General features: G+C 45.5%; 3 protein-coding genes across 3 annotated transcripts; 1 reads left to right on the top strand and 2 right to left on the bottom strand.

Moving 5' to 3' along the window:
* Positions 1–349: 349 nt before the first annotated feature.
* Positions 350–2,076, bottom strand: LOC115395345 (GTPase IMAP family member 9-like). Its single transcript, XM_030100849.1, has 2 exons — positions 1,952–2,076; positions 350–1,669 (listed from the first exon to the last, which is right to left on the bottom strand). Exons 1-2 carry the CDS (start codon positions 1,995–1,997, stop codon positions 795–797), a joined length of 921 nt encoding a protein of 306 aa, XP_029956709.1. The 5' UTR covers positions 1,998–2,076; the 3' UTR covers positions 350–794.
* A 395-nt stretch (positions 2,077–2,471) lies between these two features.
* Positions 2,472–9,250, top strand: chm (CHM Rab escort protein). The gene is made up of 16 exons (XM_030100855.1): positions 2,472–2,555; positions 3,221–3,287; positions 3,419–3,491; positions 3,561–3,685; positions 3,754–3,815; positions 3,978–4,273; positions 4,353–4,469; positions 4,542–4,653; positions 4,728–4,950; positions 5,460–5,537; positions 6,599–6,706; positions 7,605–7,668; positions 7,828–7,924; positions 8,201–8,299; positions 8,581–8,726; positions 8,795–9,250. Exons 1-16 carry the CDS (start codon positions 2,504–2,506, stop codon positions 9,056–9,058), a joined length of 1,983 nt encoding a protein of 660 aa, XP_029956715.1. The 5' UTR covers positions 2,472–2,503; the 3' UTR covers positions 9,059–9,250.
* A 2,203-nt stretch (positions 9,251–11,453) lies between these two features.
* rps14 (ribosomal protein S14) lies at positions 11,454–14,088 on the bottom strand. The gene is made up of 5 exons (XM_030100852.1): positions 14,006–14,088; positions 12,049–12,200; positions 11,814–11,975; positions 11,653–11,729; positions 11,454–11,563 (listed from the first exon to the last, which is right to left on the bottom strand). Exons 2-5 carry the CDS (start codon positions 12,195–12,197, stop codon positions 11,496–11,498), a joined length of 456 nt encoding a protein of 151 aa, XP_029956712.1. The 5' UTR covers positions 12,198–12,200; positions 14,006–14,088; the 3' UTR covers positions 11,454–11,495.
* Between the last annotated feature and the right edge of the window lie 4,162 nt (positions 14,089–18,250).

The following is an 18,250-nucleotide window of genomic DNA, read 5'->3' as shown; positions in this document are numbered from 1 at the left end:
GGTGAACTGGACATGTACATTTCAGCTGAATGTGTTCATTTTCATTTCTTGTTTGAGACACTCTTCTCGATTTGTCTATGTGTTTGGTCGTTGAGCGCTCTCTGCTGCTGACCGGAGCTTCATTTTCCAGCTTCCATGACAAACTGGCGACATTTTAATGCGAAGAAGCTTCATTTAGCTGATGGCCGGCAAATTAAAAAAAAAAAAAAAAAAAAAAAAAAATCAAATTAACCTTTAAAGAGCTGATTAAATGTCACCGGGAGACACCTGAACTCATCACACACACACACACACACCGGGGCTCACGCACTGCCACAACACTGATGTAGTTTCATGTTTAGGTTTTATTCATTTGCAAATGAGTCACTTCAATTAATAAGAATTACTGATAAGAATTAGTGATAAGAATTATGACACAGAGGTAGAAATGTGTGTCCATAGAGCCAACACATCTGGAACAGAGCTTACACATCTGGAACAGAGCTTACACATCTGGAACAGAGCTTACACATCTGGAACAGGGTGGTCATAGATCTAATACAGAGCTTACACATCTGGAACAGAGCTTACACATCTGGAACAGAGCGGTCATAGATCTAATACAGAGCTTATACATCTGGAACAGAGCTGACACATCTGGAACAGAGCGGTCATAGATCTCGTCGTTCCTGCTGAAATGGATGGACGTCGGCTGGAGGTTGGATGATCGTGGTCCACACTCAGATGGGATCGTACTACCAACTGGATCTCACGTCAGTCGATCGGGGCTTGATTCTTGTAAACTGTTGTTCTTACTAAAGTCTATCATCCAGCAGGCCGATCATGTTTCCGATCACAGATCCCGCCGCGACTCCTGCAGGACCAAACTGCATTCCCAGAACTCCTCCGAGGGCGGCCCAGGGCACGGCACTCCGTCCTCGTCTCTCCGGAGGCGGATTATGAATGTGGATGTTCCGGGTCAGGTGGATGTTGTAGACCGGTGCCTCTCGTCTCACTCGAATCACTCGTATCTCTCGTCTTCGGTCTTCTTCGGGATCGCCTGTGGAGACGGCTCGGCCCCCTCTTGGCATGCTGCTGATGGAGAAGGCTCCTCCGTTGCTCTGTATCATCCAGCGGATCTTCCTCAGCAGGTTTCGGACCTGAGCGCGAGAGAAGCTCATGTTGTTGAGGACGTGGAATCTTCCTCCACACTTACGCAGGAAGCCACGCAGCACGGCGCTCTGGCTGACGAAGGTCTGGATGGAGACTCCTCGGGCCCTCAGCTGGTCTCCGTGGGTGAACAGCACCATGGTGTAATGAAAGGCTTCTTCTCCAAAGGCCCTCAGGAGGGACTCCGCCTTCCTCTTGTCTTCTTCTGTGAACCTCCGGGGCTCCAGGACCAGCATGAAGACATGGGGGCCGGGTCCCGCCAAGCTGACGCAGCGGTCCGCCTCCTGGCTGCTGGGGTCCAGCGCGCCGGGCGTGTCCACCACCACCAGCTGCTGGCTGAGGAAGTGCCCAGCCTCTCGCTGGCACGTCAAGGTCACCGCCGATGGAGATGATGCTGAGTGGAAGGCTGCTCTTCCTAAGATGGTGTTTCCCGAAGCACTCTTCCCAGTCCCAAGATCCCCGAGGAGGACAATCCGGATCTCCGGACACGCTTCTTCTTCCTCTTCTTCCTCTTCCCCTCCTGCACCATCAAACACAGAAGTCACGCTACAACGTTCCTAATCTGCCCACAAGACATCAATCAATGTCATCACCATCAATTGTAAAGACATTTAAATTTCAGCTTTGAGCAAACTTCCAGGATCAGATGGTATTTCTTTTTCTTGGGTAAGTTCTTGATTGGGATTTGAGCTCAAGCCGAAGCAGCAGTCTGATTCAGTGTCAGCTCAGACGACGTTCTGCTGCAGACTCACGATGAAAAACTCCAAGTGTGTGAGCAGCAGTGTGTGTTTAGCAGACTTACCCAGCCTGAGCAAGTCTTCCCACTTTATGCCTGGCATATCAGACATTGTCAGGAATCAGGATGTGTGACGATGTTTGGTGGTTGAAGCTGAGGGTGTCTCCGTTGGAACGCTTTGTCCTTTTTTCTGGTTTGATCAGTTTCACTTTCACTTTCACTTGTGACGTTTTTCCTCATCCCAACACGAGGAAGCTTTTCCTTTTCCTCTCGTTGTTTCATATTCAGCCAGATTTCATTTTCTTTTTAATATTTACAGAATCTGTCACTTTATTTGCTTCATTTTTTTAATGATTTTTTTTTTAATTATTCGTTTTAAAAAATCTCTTGAATACAGATTTCTTTGAAGTTTAAACATCATACAGGGATGAAATACTCCTGACAGTAAAATGTGTAGAGTTGTGTTGCTTTGAAGCATCGGGGATAAGTGATCAGTGCAGTGAAATCAGTGAATGATTTACAGATCAATCTTGTTTCCCACGTGAGCAATAGCGGAATCAAAAGCCTTCTCCGATTGGCTCTCAGAGTCACGTGCCGCTTGTTGTCTCCAGCACCAACATGGCCGCGGAGGACCTCCCGTCTGAATTTGACGTCGTCATTCTGGGTACAGGTACGTGAACCCCGGGGGTCCCTGTCGGGGTCGGCTCGGCCTCCGAGTGTCCGATCCCCGCTGGCCTTCAACGCGTCCCGGGGTCCCGGTTTAAACCGACCCGAGCCCGCGGTACGGGTGGGGCGTTAGCTCCACGGCTAGCAGCACGTTCATCTATAACGAGGAAGGCTAGCAGCTAACCGACTGGCTGCAAGCTGATGTGTACAAACCTCACAGAGCTAGCACATCTGGAACTGAGCTGGAATAGAGCTAATACATCTGAAACAGAGCTGTCAGAGTGATAATAGAGCTAACACATCTAGAAAAGAGCTACAATAGAGCTAGCACATCTGGAACTGAGCTGTCAGAGTGATAATAGAGCAAACACATCTGGAACGGAGCTACAATAGAGCTAATACATCTGGAACAGAGCTGTCAAAGTTATGCTAGAGCTAACACATTTGGAACAGCTGTCAGAGTGACAACAGAGCTAGCACATCTGGAACAGTGCTGTCATAGTTAGAAAAGAGCTAACATATCTGAGACACAGCTTCAGTACAACAAACAAATCTGCAACAGGTCTGGAGAAATCACACCTGGGACAGATGACGTAACTTGGTGTGTGTGTGTGTGTGTGTGTGTGTGTGTGTGTGTGTGTGTGTGTGTGTGTGTGTGTGTGTGTGCAGGTCTTGCTGAGTCGGTGGTTGCTGCAGCATGCTCCAGAGTGGGACAAAGAGTTCTTCACCTCGACAGGTCTGATCTGTAATATTATATCATGGAGGGCTTCAGACCCTCAGGAGGGTCTTTATTAATTATTGTTATTATTGCTGTGTGTGTTTCAGACTTTGATTGCACACTGTGTTGTGTTTTGTGTGTGTTTCCAGGAGGAGTCACTACGCTGCAGCCTGGGCGAGCTTCACCTTCAACGGCCTGCTCAGCTGGATCCAGCAGCATCATGTGAGCTCAGACTCCTGCTGCAGGTGCGGCGTGCCACGCTCCAGTCACTGACTCTGCCTCTGTCGGTAGGAGGAGTCTCTGCCGGAGGCGGCGCCGGATTGGTCCAGCCTGTTGCAGGAAGGGGAGGAGCTAATTTACCTGTCTGGGTCAGACTCCGGATTCATCGCCAACCTGCAGGTGTTCTGTTACACCAGGTGTGTTTCCGGTTCACACATCAACAGTTTGTTTGTTTACGTCTCACTCACTTCCTGTTTCCTCTCAGTGAGGAAGATGAAGAGGAGGAGGCGGCCCCCCCTGCAGACACCACAGAAGAAGAGAAGTCAGGTGTGTGGTGAACCTGCTGACCCCACTTCATGATGCTGATGCAAAATTTCATGTTTAGTGTGACATCATTTTCTCTGTCTGATTTTTCATCTTCTGATTCAAAAGACAATAAAACTGATGAAGAGGAGGTGGAAAAACAGGAGGAGAAACTAGAAGAGGAAGAACAGGAGGAGAAACTAGAAGAGGAAGAAAAGCAGGAGAAACTAGAGGAGGAACAGAAAGAGGAACCAGACGAGGTGAGGAGGCGAACATCAAATCCAGTCGCTCTGAAACTCATTGAGTCTTTAAATGCCTCACATTTGGTCCAATCACAGACAGATCACACACAGGGGGCGGAGCCAGAGGAAGATCAGCCACACCCCTCAGTCACTCCCAGCCAGCCAGAGCCAAGGAAGAAGATCAGCTACGCTCAGCTGGTGAAGGAAGGACGTCGGTTCAACATTGACTTGGTCTCCAAGGTAACACAGTGTTCTTTCCTCACCGTGACATCATTTCACACAGCGATGACATCACCCTGTTTGCTCCTCCCCCCTGCAGCTCCTGTATTCTCGCGGCTCGTTGGTGGATCTGCTCATCCAATCGAATGTCAGCCGCTACGCAGAGTTCAAAAATGTCACCAGGATACTTACATATCGCCATGGCAACGTGGAACAGGTGAGCTGAGCTGTGTGTGTTTACCTGCGTGTTTGCTGATTTGTTTACTGAGGCGCACTGACTTGTTTACAGGTGCCGTGCAGCCGGGCCGACGTGTTTGCGAGTCGTCAGCTGTCTGTGGTCGAGAAGAGGAAGCTGATGCGTTTCCTCACCTCCTGCATGGAGGACACAGAGGAGCATCAAGGTGAGACCCGGCACCTGTCCTGCTGACATCACTGCCCCAGGGCATTGTGGGTAGCAAAGTCTCCTTTCTTCCAGCCTACAAGGAGCGGCCATATTTAGAGTTCCTGAGGGATCAGAACCTTGGCGAGAACCTGCAGCACTTCCTGCTTCACTCCATCGCCATGGCAACAGAAGACACACCCACTGAGGCGGGGCTGGCCTCCACCCGTCACTTCCTGCGCTGCCTGGGTCGCTATGGCAACACGCCATTCCTATTTCCTCTGTATGGCCTCGGAGAGATTCCTCAGTGTTTCTGCAGGTGAGAGTCTGTCTGTCCTCCAGGTGTCCTCAGTCTCAACCTGCATAGCTGCATCAGTCGGTTGTCATGGAGATGCTGCTGTCTCATTAGAGCTTGAGGACATGAATGCTAATGAAGAGGGAGTCGCCCCGGGCGGCGCTCATTTGCATGTGAGATGATCCTCGGCGGATATTACAGCTCAGAGCTGTCAGAGAGGAACGAAACCTCGTTCATTCACTGAAAGTTTCCATGTAACAAGTTCTCCCGGAGGTCACAAAGGTTCCTCCTCAAGGTCACAGCGGTATCTTGTTCTGTCAGAGCTCGCAGTCTCACACACTCACTCACATCTACAGGACGTTTAGTCCTGGACTCTATTGATGCAGCTGAAACTGAATGATGTGAGAAAAAAGCCTGCGGTTGAGTTACTCTACCTCAGACACTACATAACCTACACTCAGCCCTGTCCCTGAACGCCTCACGTGTGTTGTGGTTCATGAAGCTGTGATTTATGCATGTGTGTGTGTCCTCAGGATGTGTGCAGTGTTTGGAGGGATCTACTGTCTGAGACACTCGGTCTCCTGCCTGCTGCTGGACTCCCACACCAACAGGTAAACACCTCCAACTTGTCCCTGTCACCATGGTAACGGATGCTGCCAGCCTTGCCTCCATCCGCACGGCCAACCAAACACAGAGGTCAAACTTCAGTTTTCTGAAACTAACTCGTCCGGCGGTGTCGCCCTGGGTGAACCGTGCACATCAGAAATAACCAAGGTACACACGGTGCCGCCGCAGCCAGACGCACCTCGCCGCATGCGTGACCTTTCTGTCCCGAGCTGTGATTGGACGATAATTTATGATCGGTGAAATATTCAATTTATGGAGGAAATGAGCTCATCAGTTATCCTCTGGTCCTCTTCACCTCCTCCTCCTCCTCCTCTCCCCTCCCCACTGTCACCGTCTCTCCATCATTGTTTTCTGCCTCGTCAGTTTTCTGACAAATACACTCGCACTCGCGCACACACACACGCACACGCAGTGAAAGTGATAGTTTAGAGATGTTAAGAAAATCTGTGATTTTAGGTGTGTGTGTGTGCGCGTGTGTCAGAGGTTATAGATGAGCCTGTTCGTGCATCATTATTCGCAGTAATAGAATTTGGAGACTCCTCACTGTGTGCAGACCCGTGAAGGAGCATCCGTCATCCCCACTGAAGATTAGCCGCTCACATCTACATTACTGTCAGGGCACACACACACACTTACTGTTCACAAAAGCGGAAAAAAAATCTGAATAATTCCTTGAAGTCTTCATTACAAAAGATATTTCAAGCAAAAAAAAAAAAAAAAGAAACTACTGTGATCTAATCAAAATCCCATCAGCCTTGTAGTACTACTTAGAACCAGCAGGTGGAGCAGCAATCAGCAATCAAAGAGTCTGACAGAAAAACAGACCCACTGCTCCCCCAGAGCACGGGAGGGGTATTACACACTAATAATACTCAAAGCTATAGTACTGTTGACTTGCTGTCCTGCTTTTGTAATGAAAACACACACAGAGGTGTGCAGTGTCGTTGATCCTCTCTGGGTTAGATAAGGTTTGAGGATTATTCTGGTTCCAGGTGTTTCTGGGTTCCATGGCGAGCGACTCGACCCCTCCCTCTGTGTGTTTCAGGTGTAAGGCTGTGATTGACAGCCGAGGACAGCGAATCAGCTGCAGCCACTTCGTGGTGGAGGACGGCTTCGTGGGGGCGGACCGAAAGAAGGTGGCCACGCCCACCAGGTCAGAACACACCAATCGCAGACTGAGAAGACTTGCCGTAGCAACCACAGCTTACTTGGCATAGAAAATCTTATATATATTAAAATTCTCCTTCAGATGTTGATGTTATAAAAATAAAGTAAGATATATGAATGTTTATCATCTGCAGTTTATTGATAAATTAAATATACGTACATGTTACAGTTTATTAAATACCGTAAATCCTCTAATAATGACCTGTATTCCATTAAAAGCCCGTCTCCTTTAATGACGGGTGCGTCTTTGAAGAAAGCTCATAAAAGCCGCCTCCCAATACAAGCCCGTGGTTTTTTTTGTTGTTTTTTTTTTTGTCTTTTCTTTTTTTCTGTGAAGCACTACGGCACTGTACTGACAGTAGTCTGTGCTACAGCGCCAGTCCTCCTGGTATGGTGACTGTGTGTATTACATGCATTTGGTAAAAATGGCGGAGGGACAGAAAACATTAAACTCTATGTTGAGATTCATTTTTTTCACATCGATTCGATAAATACAATCTAATTATTCAAATTAATTTGATATATGCCCAAGCTCTAAACTGCACTACTTTTTGAAAATTTTAAAATATAAGCCTCTCTCATATACATGCCTCCTTCAATTAAAAGCCTGGTGCCAGCTACACTTGAGACAAATAAAAGCCCTGAGGATTTACGGTAGTAAAATATTTCTCATTTATAATTACATTGTTAATGCAGCATTGCAGTGATATTTTAATGTGTATGACTGAGGGTCTGAGCTGAACGATAAACTGATCTGATGGAACCATAAACGTTCTTCTGTTTGGTGGAGTAAACGTTTGAACTAACAGAAAAAAAATTCTGTTTGTAGTTACTTCACACTTCTGTTCACTCTCAACCAAAATGTACTGTGTGTGTGTGTGTAGGTTGCTGAGCAGAGCTGTCCTCATCACGGACTCATCAGTCCTTCTCAGTGACTCAGATCAGCAGGTGAATTTACAACACACACACACACACACACACACACACACACACACACACACACACTCCTGTCATCGGCACTTTGTTCCTGAAGCGTGTTTGTATATCTGTGTGTGTGTGTGTGTGAGTTCTAAACACAAACTTATGTGTTTGACTTGATCTCTGCAGGTTTCCATAGTAACGGTTCCTCCAATAGAAGCCGGCTCTCCGGCGGTGAAGATGGTGGAGTTGTGTCCGTCCACCATGACGTGTATCCCTGGCACATGTGAGTTCACCAGGAGGAGGAAGGAGGAGTAGCAGGAGCGTCCTTGAAGATAAACTGATGAATCTATAACGAAAGCTTATAAATAACCGACAGCTGTTTGTGACCATCCAGTCAGGAAGTGGATTAAACCCCGCCTCCTTCTCATAACTCATTAGTTATTCATGTTCCGGGGCTGACTGGACCCTTTCACAGTTTCAGATTAACTCAGGTGTTTTACATGTTGCTGCTTCTCGTCGCCATGGAGACGTCACACTGTTGTTCTCCGTCGCCACGCAGATCTGGTCCATCTCACCTGTCAGGCGTCTGGCTCCGCCCACCAGGACCTGTCGCCCGTAGTAACCAAGATGTTCAACACTCCAGACTCACCTGAGCAGGGTAAGGCATAGGGATAAGTACTGATGATGTTTGGCTGTGGAGGGATTGTCGCAGCGGGTGGAGGAAGACGGAGGGTTCAGGTCAGGTGAGGATTAATGATGGAGGTGCAGCCGCGAGTCTCGGGTGATGAAGGAGGCGTCGCCTCCCTCCGTGTTTCTGTAACATCTTCATCATGTCGGTCCTCACAGTGACTCATTGTTCAGCTCAGTTCACTCTCTCTCACACACACACACACACACACACACACACACCAGCTGAAACACCCTCTGGTCTGTGTACAGGAGAGCGTCCGTCTGTCCTCTGGTGTCTCTACTTCAACATGGCCGACGGCTCAGGAGTGGAGGTCGAAGGTCACGACCTCCCGTCCAACGTGTATGTGTGCTCCGGTCCTGACGGAGACCTGGGACACGAACGCACCATCAAACAGGTGAGACACGCACATACACACTTTGCATTCGTGCGCCGTTCACTAAAGAGTAAAACTTTTGTTTGTAGGCCGAGTTTATTTTCCACAAGATTCTCCCCGACGAGGAGTTCTGTCCTCCAGCTCCAAACCCCGAAGACATCATCTACGACGGAGAGAGCAGCACCGCCACAGGAGAGGAGGAGAAACAAGAACAGGAGGAGGAGCAGGAGGAGAAACAGGACGAGGGGAAGCAGGAGGAGAAACAAGAAGAGGAGGAGCAGCAGGAGGAGGAACAGGATGTGGAGACGCATGAGGAGGAGCAGAAGGAGGAGAAACAGGAGGCCTCGGAGTGAGGAGCAGCCACTGCAGTGCATTGTGGGTCCAGTTGCCTTTATTTGTCTGTAATTTAAACGTGACTCGTTAAGCTTCAACAGGACACGCCCACCTCCGCTCTGATTGGCTAACAACCAACAAAAAGCTTCACAGATGCATGATGGGAGAAGTGTGATGTCACAAGGTCATTAAATTTTTTTTTTTTACTTGAAACAAAACGTGTCTGCTTAAATCATTTTAAAATCATAAAGTAATCAGATTACTGAAGTGTAGCTGCCGCCTCCTGCTCACAGGAGGAACTGCAGGACACATTCTTCACAGCAGGATCTCCGGTTTATCTTCATGGAGTGGATTATTCTCAATCTGGAGGCGACTCTGTCCAGCTGAGGAGTTACGTTTGTTCAGAGATTCGTACTTCAATTAATCAAGCAGCTCAAATCTAAAACCGTCAGCTCCAAGCAGAGAAACTGCAAACTTTGTCATTAATGACTACACTTGATAAACCTGTTGACTGGGAACAGGAGCTTTACAGGAACTGCTTGGAAAATTAGAATATTGTGTAAAAGTTGTTTTACTCAGGCAAGTCAATATAAAAGGTGAAACCAATACATTTTATCACTTTTACATGCAAAGTGAGGAATCTTAAGCATTTATTTGTTGCAAGTTTGCTGATGAAGGTGGGTAAGACACATGAAGTGAACCTGGGTGTATTGAGTGCTGTCTCAAAGCACGTTAATGGACAGTTAGGTGGAAGGCAGAAGTGTGGAAGAAAATGGTGTGCAAGTCAGAGGAATGATGAGAGCAAATTTTGCTTCTCACTTAGCAACAGAGGTCCCAGAGTCGGGAGGAAGACCAGAGAGGTGCAAAATAGAAGATGCATGGAGTCCAGTGTTGTTTCCCAAGTCGGTGACGACTTGGGATCCATGTCAGCTGCTGCTCCTGGTCCTCTGTGCTTTATCAAGTCCATCATAAATGCAGCCGTCCACCAGGACGTTTGCTTGCAACTGCCTACACTGCCCAAAGTTCAGAATCCTGACAGAGATTACTCTGGCCCACAAAGTTACCTGATCTGAACCCGATAGAAAATTTATGGAGCATTGCCAAGAGAAAGCTCACCAGGGAGAGGCCAAATAAAGAGCTCAAGGCTGTGATTGAAGCATATTGATCTTCCAGAACACCAGAGACATGCCACAAGCTGGTAGCATCAATGCCACGCTGGACTGAAGCAGTCATTCCTGCAAAACAGACCCCAACCACGTAATAAGTGCAGATGCAAGATTTTACCATCAGAGCCCTGACATTTTTACCTCCGCCAGGAGGTTATGTAATCATGTCAGTTTGTTGGTTGGTTGGTTTGTTAGCAAGATCACGGAAAAAGTAATGGACGGATTGCAATGAAACTTTGTGGAAAGGAGGGTCTTGGGTTAACTTAGAATCCATTAAATTTTGGTGATAATCCAGATCACTGTCTGGATCCAGAAATTTTTTAAAGGATTCTTTATCATTGAGAGATAGGGAGTCTTTCACATAATTGGGCAGGCCCGCCGACAGGGGGCGACAAACGCCTGGCTCACACAGGACATGCTGCTTCCGACGCAGAAGTGGGAAGCGCTGCGCACCGACTATTAGATCGGCGCCCCTGTTAACCTATCTGACGGGTCATACAGGAGACGCGGGGGATCGCCGCGTGCGTAGCGGCTCGCGCCGTGGACCGCGGGCGCTCCGCTCCTCTCTATTTTCTCCGCGCGCCGTGCACTGCCAGTTGTAAAGCTGGACAGAGCAGATCGCACCACACAAGGCAGTCTGAAACGGAAAATACGAGACAAGCCGGTCCATTTTCAAATTAAAATAAATTACGTTGCTTTTCGGTTTTCCTTTTCAGATAAACACACACACAGGGAGAAAGGGCGACAGTCACCGCACGCTGCAGCGCTCCGCTCCGATCACACCCCCGATCACAATGTTTGATTATAGTGTTCTTTTGGTTGTTGGTGACTGATTTAAGCTGTGGCGGAGGTATGCACTCTGAGTGTCAATTTCTAGTTTGATTATAAAATTCTTTTGATTTCAAGCAGTATTCTGAGTTTTTGAATGAGGTTTTCTGAAGTTCAAAGTCCTAATCAGCAAAATCAAAATAAAAGCTTGAAATATGTTGATTCACATAGACTGTATTTGTACATTTCATCGTTAAAAGTTGAGTTACAGAAATGCATGCACCTTTTCAGGATATTCTAATTTTCAAGTAGCCCCTACATTTTCTTTTGTTACAATAAACATATTTTACAAAACAGTTTGACAACTTGTCCTTTCTTCAGACTACTCTGTCAGAATGACGCCACATTCAGTAACTCTGCTCATCCAGCCTCAGTAAACACTCTGCTTCGAGTCCCTCAGAAGAATCAGGGGAGCCCAAGGCTGGTTTGGATCTTTTTATTGTGAACAAACTCTGCATACAGTTTACAGACGGCGACCACGACGGCCACCCTTCCTCCGGGTCGAGTCCGACGGGATGGGAGTGACATCCTCTGCACACACAAAGAAAAGCCTGTCACGCATTTATCAAAAGAGACAACAGCTCCCTGGACGGTGTGTGTGTGTGTGTGTGTTTACATACCGATACGTCCAATCTTCATGCCGGATCGAGCCAGAGCTCTGAGAGCCGACTGAGCTCCGGGTCCTGGAGTCTTGGTCCTGAAACGCAGTGTGTGAATGTGAGTGTGTGAGTCGGCGTCATGGAGAGCGCCTGGGGGTCAGTTCAGACTCAAGTGTACTCACCGGTTCCCCCCGGTGGCTCTCAGCTTGATGTGCAGCGCGGTGATACCGAGCTCTTTGCAGCGCTGAGCGACGTCCTGAGCCGCCAACATGGCGGCGTAGGGAGACGACTCGTCTCTGTCGGCCTTCACCTTCATCCCGCCGGTCACACGGCAGATCGTCTCCCTGGAAACAAAACACCGGCGGTCAGCGCAACCAATCACAGAGCAGCAGAGGTCTGCGTGTCGGGGGTACGTACTTCCCGGAGAGGTCGGTGACGTGGACGAAGGTGTCATTGAAGGAGGCGAAGATGTGACAGACGCCGAAGACGTTCTCTCCTTCGGCCACTTGGGGACCCAAACTGATCACCTGCTCCTCCTTCTTCTCCTTCCCTTTACGAGGAGCCATCGTCTGAGGAGCAGACATCAGTGTTAACTCCAGAGTGCGGACGGTCAACAATAACATCACAATGCGAAACATCCAGCAGGAAAATTAAATCCTCAAATTTCCAACAGCTCCTCGATGCTTCAGTGTGTCAGACAGACATCATGGACAGTGAACGCACCATCACCCGCCACAGCTGATGTAGGAGTCAGAGGTGTTTGTGACAGTTGGCAGATTTGGGTGTTGTCACACACAAAAACAAAGGTTCTGTCATTTTTACGCCTCAACCATTTCTTTCCCTCAATCTGAAAATTTATTCAGTGGGGAGTCAAAAAGAAAAAAAAAAAAAGGTGAAAAACAATCCAACAGTCAAAAACTATTCTTACTGCGAGCACACAACACCTGAACAACTGAATTACTGTATTAGTTCGGTTTTGATTCAACATGTTAATACAGATTTCCTTGGTGGTGCTGAAATCACGCGTTTAAAAGTCGAGCACTGGACTCTTTAGTGTGAAGGTAAAGAACAGCTCAAATAATAAAAAAGAAATTCTCAAAACACACAAGCAATTTCACTGGATAAAACTTCAAAAGCTGACAGTTTGAGATTCTTATCAGTTTGTAGAGATGAGGTAATTTTACTTGGACCAGTTCATGAATGAGCAACTTTTCTCCAAAGCAAAAGCAGCCTAAAAATTGATCATGTTTCCATGACAACAATACAAATGAATGAGAGACTGAGTCTGTTGTGAAGCTGTCCATAACGGTGTGACCCGTTGGGTCCACCGACAAGACGTCGTATTTGTGGATGATTTGGGACTCCAAATACAATACGAAGAAAGTACACTGTAAATCCATTTCATTAGCTTCATTGCTACCTTTAACAATTTCCCTGGGTCAATTGTTTAAAAACACTCATTTTAATTCTGATTTGAAGCATTTGCTTGCCTTTGAGAAGCATTAATTGCCAGACAAACTTTGTAGGCTTTCATCATGTGAACTGTTACAGACCATCATGGCTGCAGCAGAGTTGCTAACCTGTCAGTCAACAGCAGCACAAGACACTGATCAAGGAAAATCAACACTGACCAAACAGTTCAGCAACACTTATGAAGACGTCCCAGCTGCAGGTTTCTAAACGGACCGGTGGTTTCATCAGGTATTGAACCAGTAACTGATGTCCCCTCAGACTGGTCAGCTATTCAGATACCACCATCCTTCAGCTCCAGCTCACACACCTGAACATGGACCACCTATCCAAACCCAGCACACCCTCAGATACTACTCGTTACCCAGGTTACTAACTCTCCATCCAGATCCACGTGATATTGCACAGAACGCCCGAAGACAGAGCGAGTGACTGGAGAAAAACACGAGTGAGTGTGCAGATCCAGATCCACCCGGTGCAGTGAGAATCCCGGACAGTGGACCAGAGACATGAACCCAAACTAGCCTGCATGTTAGCATGGTTAGCCTGTTAGCTTCCAGCGACAACTTCAACTCCTTCCTGTTGCCTATCTTTACTAATGTGATTTTACCTGCATCTAAAACAGCACCAGCCAATCTCACTGAGCAGCCACGACCCTAACATTCACCGGAGAGGCTCAACATTGGCAGCGGGGAGGAAAAAAAAACCAACATGGCGATGCTAACTATCAGCACCGACTCGGGGAGAGGACCGGGCCCAAATTCACTTAATTCAGCAAACCGAATAAAACTGCTCCCACCGAAAGACACGGACATGATCAAATATTGAAGAAAGACATGATGGAAGTGCGGATGGCCACACAAATGAGGGATTTTAAACGGATTGTGTGTCGGAGCGGGCTCACCTGTGTACGTCTCTTCAGCGAGCAGAAACAGGAAAGAAAGAAGCTCTACATCCGGGACACTCATGACGGCTTCTGAACTGGCGGTGCTTTACTGCCCCCGTGCGGCCACAGCCTGAAACTACAACACTATGATTTAGCAGCGTTTATTTATTCATTATTATTATTATTATTATTATTATTATTATTATTATTATTATTATTATTATTATTATTATTATTATTATTTAATTTGGGCATTTACCAGCTTGCAGTGTTTTACTGCACTTTCCAATAAAATTGAATAATTCTTAAAAGCTTCAAGAACTGGGGAGATTTTTAAGAACCAACTTTGTGAATGGGATTTTTTTCTAAATAGATTAACTTGATATTTCCAAATTCTATCATTTTATTTGCTGTTTGTAAGCAAAATATGATAGCTTGGAAAGGGAGGCAATAAGTGTTTTTTGCAGATTATCCATTGTTGAAAATCAACCAAAAAGTCTGTAGACTTAGCAATAACAAAACACACCGAGCTATTTTAATTAATCCATGTTCTGGTGTGACTTTATTTCCTGAAACAAACTGAAATTATTTCATTTTTTTATAGTATTCATGTATTTTTCTCAAATAAATTATTCAAACTAAACCTTCGATAAAAATAATTGACAAATCTTTCAAATACAAAGTGTAATGAACCTCATAGAACTATTGACAGGAGTCATATGAACTGAGAAGCTGTTGATGTAATTCTGGATTTTTTGAATCATTCTGAATTTCATAGTGAATTGCAGTATTTGACGTCTGAAGTGTGAGAATGAAACAATCAGAGCGCAGTGTTTGTCCACCTCAGAGTTTATTTACAGAAACACCTGGAACACAATCAAGAAGAAGAAGTAGTAGAAGAAGGGAGAGGAGGAGGAGTAGAGTGGTAAAGTAAAAGTAGAGTAGAAGTAGAGTGCGGCCTCTCTCACAGGAACGAAGCAGCATGCAGCATCAATACACAACATCATCATCACAGGAGGAGGATTACTCATTACTGATTACTGATTACTGATTACTGAGTGTGCAGAGCGATGAGCTGACCACAGACAGACGGCCGGAGGAGGACATTCAGTCACTCACAAACAAACTGCAAGTTTCATTAGATTTGAAAGTGCAAGAAAACATCAGTTTTACAACATAGCGTTTGATTTTTAGCTCTCAGAGACGAGTTCCATCTGTGAATTCAGATATATTTGTACGTCACTTGTATGGAAAGTCCTTTTTTTAGTTAATCTTTGAAAACAATGACCATAATAATCTAAGTCCCCTCTGAAAATTGTTTGGAAAGTGTCTGAACAGAACGTTTAAAGTTCCCAAAAAAAAAAAAAAAAAATCTGATAAAAATTTAAAGAAAGTGTGTTTAAATAAAAGACAATTTAATACATTCTTTTTTAACTGCAGTGGTTTCATGTTTCTTTGACATTCATTTTGATAAATAGGCTATACGTTTTATGAAGTTAAAAAAGGTAAGAGATATTAAGAAAGACATTAAAAATCTTCAAAATGATGACAGAATTATCATTTTTATATTTTATTTTACTGTAAATCTAACTAGTTTTAAAAATTTTGATTGTTCGGAAACATTTAGGTAATATGAGACAAATGTGATAATCCATATTCAGATAAACCTTAACACAATTAAAAAAAATTCCAATTTTTGTTCAACATTTATTAGAATTTGATTTAAATATTTCAAGGTTTCACAGTAAAAAGTCACATTTTAAATTGTAAAAATTCTAATAAACAAAAATAATAATCATAATAGTGATATTAAGTATTTAGATAAATAAGTATTGAAAAACAGAGCAACAGAACAACAAAGCTATTTGATATTTTAGTGTTACCATAAATTCTTATTAATGAAATGTGATATCAATTTTTTGAGAACAATTTTACTAGTTTGGTTTCTTCAAAAGGTAATTGACAAAATTGTAAGAAATTCCTTGTTAGTGGGTTAATGGTGCCCACCGTCTGTCTGTTTGCGTCACGCTGATGAAATAAAAGTGGCTGCTTTGGATTGGTCGAGGTAAGAATGAAGCCACGCCCACTGAACATCAGATCAATACACAATTCTTCACTTTCAAGCAGAAAACACCAAAGAGGAGACGTTTCAGCAGAAATACGTTCAGCTGTCGGAAAAGTATGTCGTAGAAAACATTCGCTGGGAGTCCCGACTGAGGAGGCCGAGAACGTCCAGAACCTGTGGAACCGCAGCATCCTTCATCTGTGGGACCACAGTGTCCACAGCTGCAGGACCATCAGCCAGCAGGCCAGAGGTATGCCTCCCTCTAGTGGTGGGAGTAAAGATGACAGCAGAGGTGTTTTTATGTTAACATTTATCCGAAATGGGAATGAGAGCACAACTTTGAAATGCGTTCGATTCCCAAATCAAGCCAACAACAAGCATGACTAAGAAAAAAAAAAAAAAAAGGAAGAAGACATAAAGAAGTAACGTAGCATCGAGTGAGATGTTTCAGGTGAAGATTCACGTAAAACCAAAAAAGAACCAGAGGCTAAAGGGATGAAGGTTCAGTAATAAAACAAATGAAATGTCAAACACGACTTCCTGCTCACAGCGGTTCTCCTCTGATCAGTGAACGTTCCATTAGCGGAATGACGCGGAGTCTAGTGTGTTCAAATGAACAATAATTAATTTAGAACTTTTGTCGGGAATTTAAACCATGACGATGAAGGTTTACTGCACTTATTGCTTTCAGTCTCCGACATGCGTGACCTGAAGTATCGACGGGTGGTGCTCTGGGCGTTTTCGGCCTCCTCGAGTCTCGGCGAGAGAAAAACCACAGACAGCTTAGCATTAGCAGCGCGGAGGCTAACACATTGAACAGGCAGTCGCACACTAAAATCACATCGTACCAACAAAGGAAGAAAGCTAGCGGTCCACAGCGTGTTGTCTACGCTAGCACTGCAAGTCCAATCTCACATCACAAAGCTCTCAAACGCCAGAAATCCAGAATAATAACAATAATAATATTCATAGCAACAATATATATATATATATATATATTCATAATAATGTTAATAATGTGGTAAGAATCTGATTGTACAAAGTTCTACATTCTCCTGACGGTAAAAAGCTGCTCGAAGCTCTGAAGATGAAACACATTTGCTTAAAAGTTGTAAAATATCAAAGTCGGAGCGGCACGGGGTTCCGTTAGCTCGCGGCACTCTCAGTGAGGAATGCTAATGATGCAAACAAAGCTAGCATGTCTGCAGAGCGGGAATTCGGCGAAACTGATCGGAAAACACATAACACAAAGTCCAGCATGCAGAAAAACCACCAAATCCTAATCTGTACACGAAGAAACACCAGCAGGAAGAAACAGGAGCGCTCCCGGCACCAATCCACACACACAGGATGGACGGCGACACCGCCACCACCGCCTTCACCACCGCCTTCACCACCGCCACCCTCACCCCCAGCTGCTGTTTCGTTTCAAACTCAGCAACTAAAATCAGAGAAACAAACTCCAGCAGCCTGTAAACATTTGACTGTACGGAGGCTCACCGGAGACAAAAACAGCATCATCTAATATTTTACACAGTTTCTACTTCAGTTTGCTGTTTTTCTACCTAAAAATACTGAATATGAACCTCAAACACGGCTAGAAGCATCGACGGTTACTCTATTTTACTTTTTACAATAAAAATATTTAGGTGTTATTTGAGATGGAAACAGCCCCCTTCATTTTGTCTCCGCTGGGACTCCGTAGCGTCGCCGTGATAAGAGGAATCGATGATTCTGATTGGCTGTCCTGAGTGTCACTGCCAATTTTTTTTGCATATTGGGTTTTACTCTGAGACGTCTCAAGTTATTTCCTTCCTTCTGAAACTCGTCTGATTGGAGGAGACAGTCAAGCAGCTCGTTAGTGCACCTGTTTTGTGTGTGTGTGTGTGTGTGTGTGTGTGTGTGTGTGTGGGTGTGGGGGTGTTACGTGTTGGGGGCGGGGTCAAAGGTTGGCGGTAGGCGTGGCAGTGGTTTGTGGAAGATTGCAGGCCAGAGAGAGCTGGAAGCTTCTGGAGCTCTCCGAGACTGATGGAAGCAGAGGGACGAGCGTCGCACAGCCGGACCTCGGTAGCCGCGGCAACCTTGGTAACCACGGTAATCTGCACGGCTCGCACACCTTGAAACATCCTCATTTGTACTTTTATTACTATGAATCAGAAAGAGAGAAGTAATCAGAGCTGATGGTTTCAGAACCAACT

The sequence above is a fragment of the Salarias fasciatus genome, chromosome 10, assembly GCF_902148845.1.
Source record: "Salarias fasciatus chromosome 10, fSalaFa1.1, whole genome shotgun sequence".
Lineage (NCBI taxonomy): Eukaryota > Metazoa > Chordata > Actinopteri > Blenniiformes > Blenniidae > Salarias > Salarias fasciatus.
Note: the sequence above shows the minus strand (reverse complement) of the source record. Positions and strands in the feature narration are given on the sequence as shown.

Bases quoted from the DNA above. Each gene is read 5' to 3' on its own strand.
- LOC115395345 (XM_030100849.1), bottom strand. From the start codon at position 1,997: ATGTCTGATATGCCAGGCATAAAGTGGGAAGACTTGCTCAGGCTGG. The intron at 1,670-1,951 runs GTAAGTCTGCTA...TTGATGGTGCAG, and splicing joins GGAAGACTTGCTCAGGCTGG to GAGGGGAAGAGGAAGAAGAG.
- chm (XM_030100855.1), top strand. From the start codon at position 2,504: ATGGCCGCGGAGGACCTCCCGTCTGAATTTGACGTCGTCATTCTGGGT. The intron at 3,816-3,977 runs GTGTGTGGTGAA...TAGAAGAGGAAG, and splicing joins CACAGAAGAAGAGAAGTCAG to AACAGGAGGAGAAACTAGAA. The intron at 6,707-7,604 runs GTCAGAACACAC...GTGTGTGTGTAG, and splicing joins AAGGTGGCCACGCCCACCAG to GTTGCTGAGCAGAGCTGTCC.
- rps14 (XM_030100852.1), bottom strand. From the start codon at position 12,197: ATGGCTCCTCGTAAAGGGAAGGAGAAGAAGGAGGAGCAGGTGATCAGT. The intron at 11,976-12,048 runs GTACGTACCCCC...TTTTGTTTCCAG, and splicing joins GTCACCGACCTCTCCGGGAA to GGAGACGATCTGCCGTGTGA. The intron at 11,564-11,652 runs GTATGTAAACAC...TTGTGTGTGCAG, and splicing joins CATGAAGATTGGACGTATCG to AGGATGTCACTCCCATCCCG.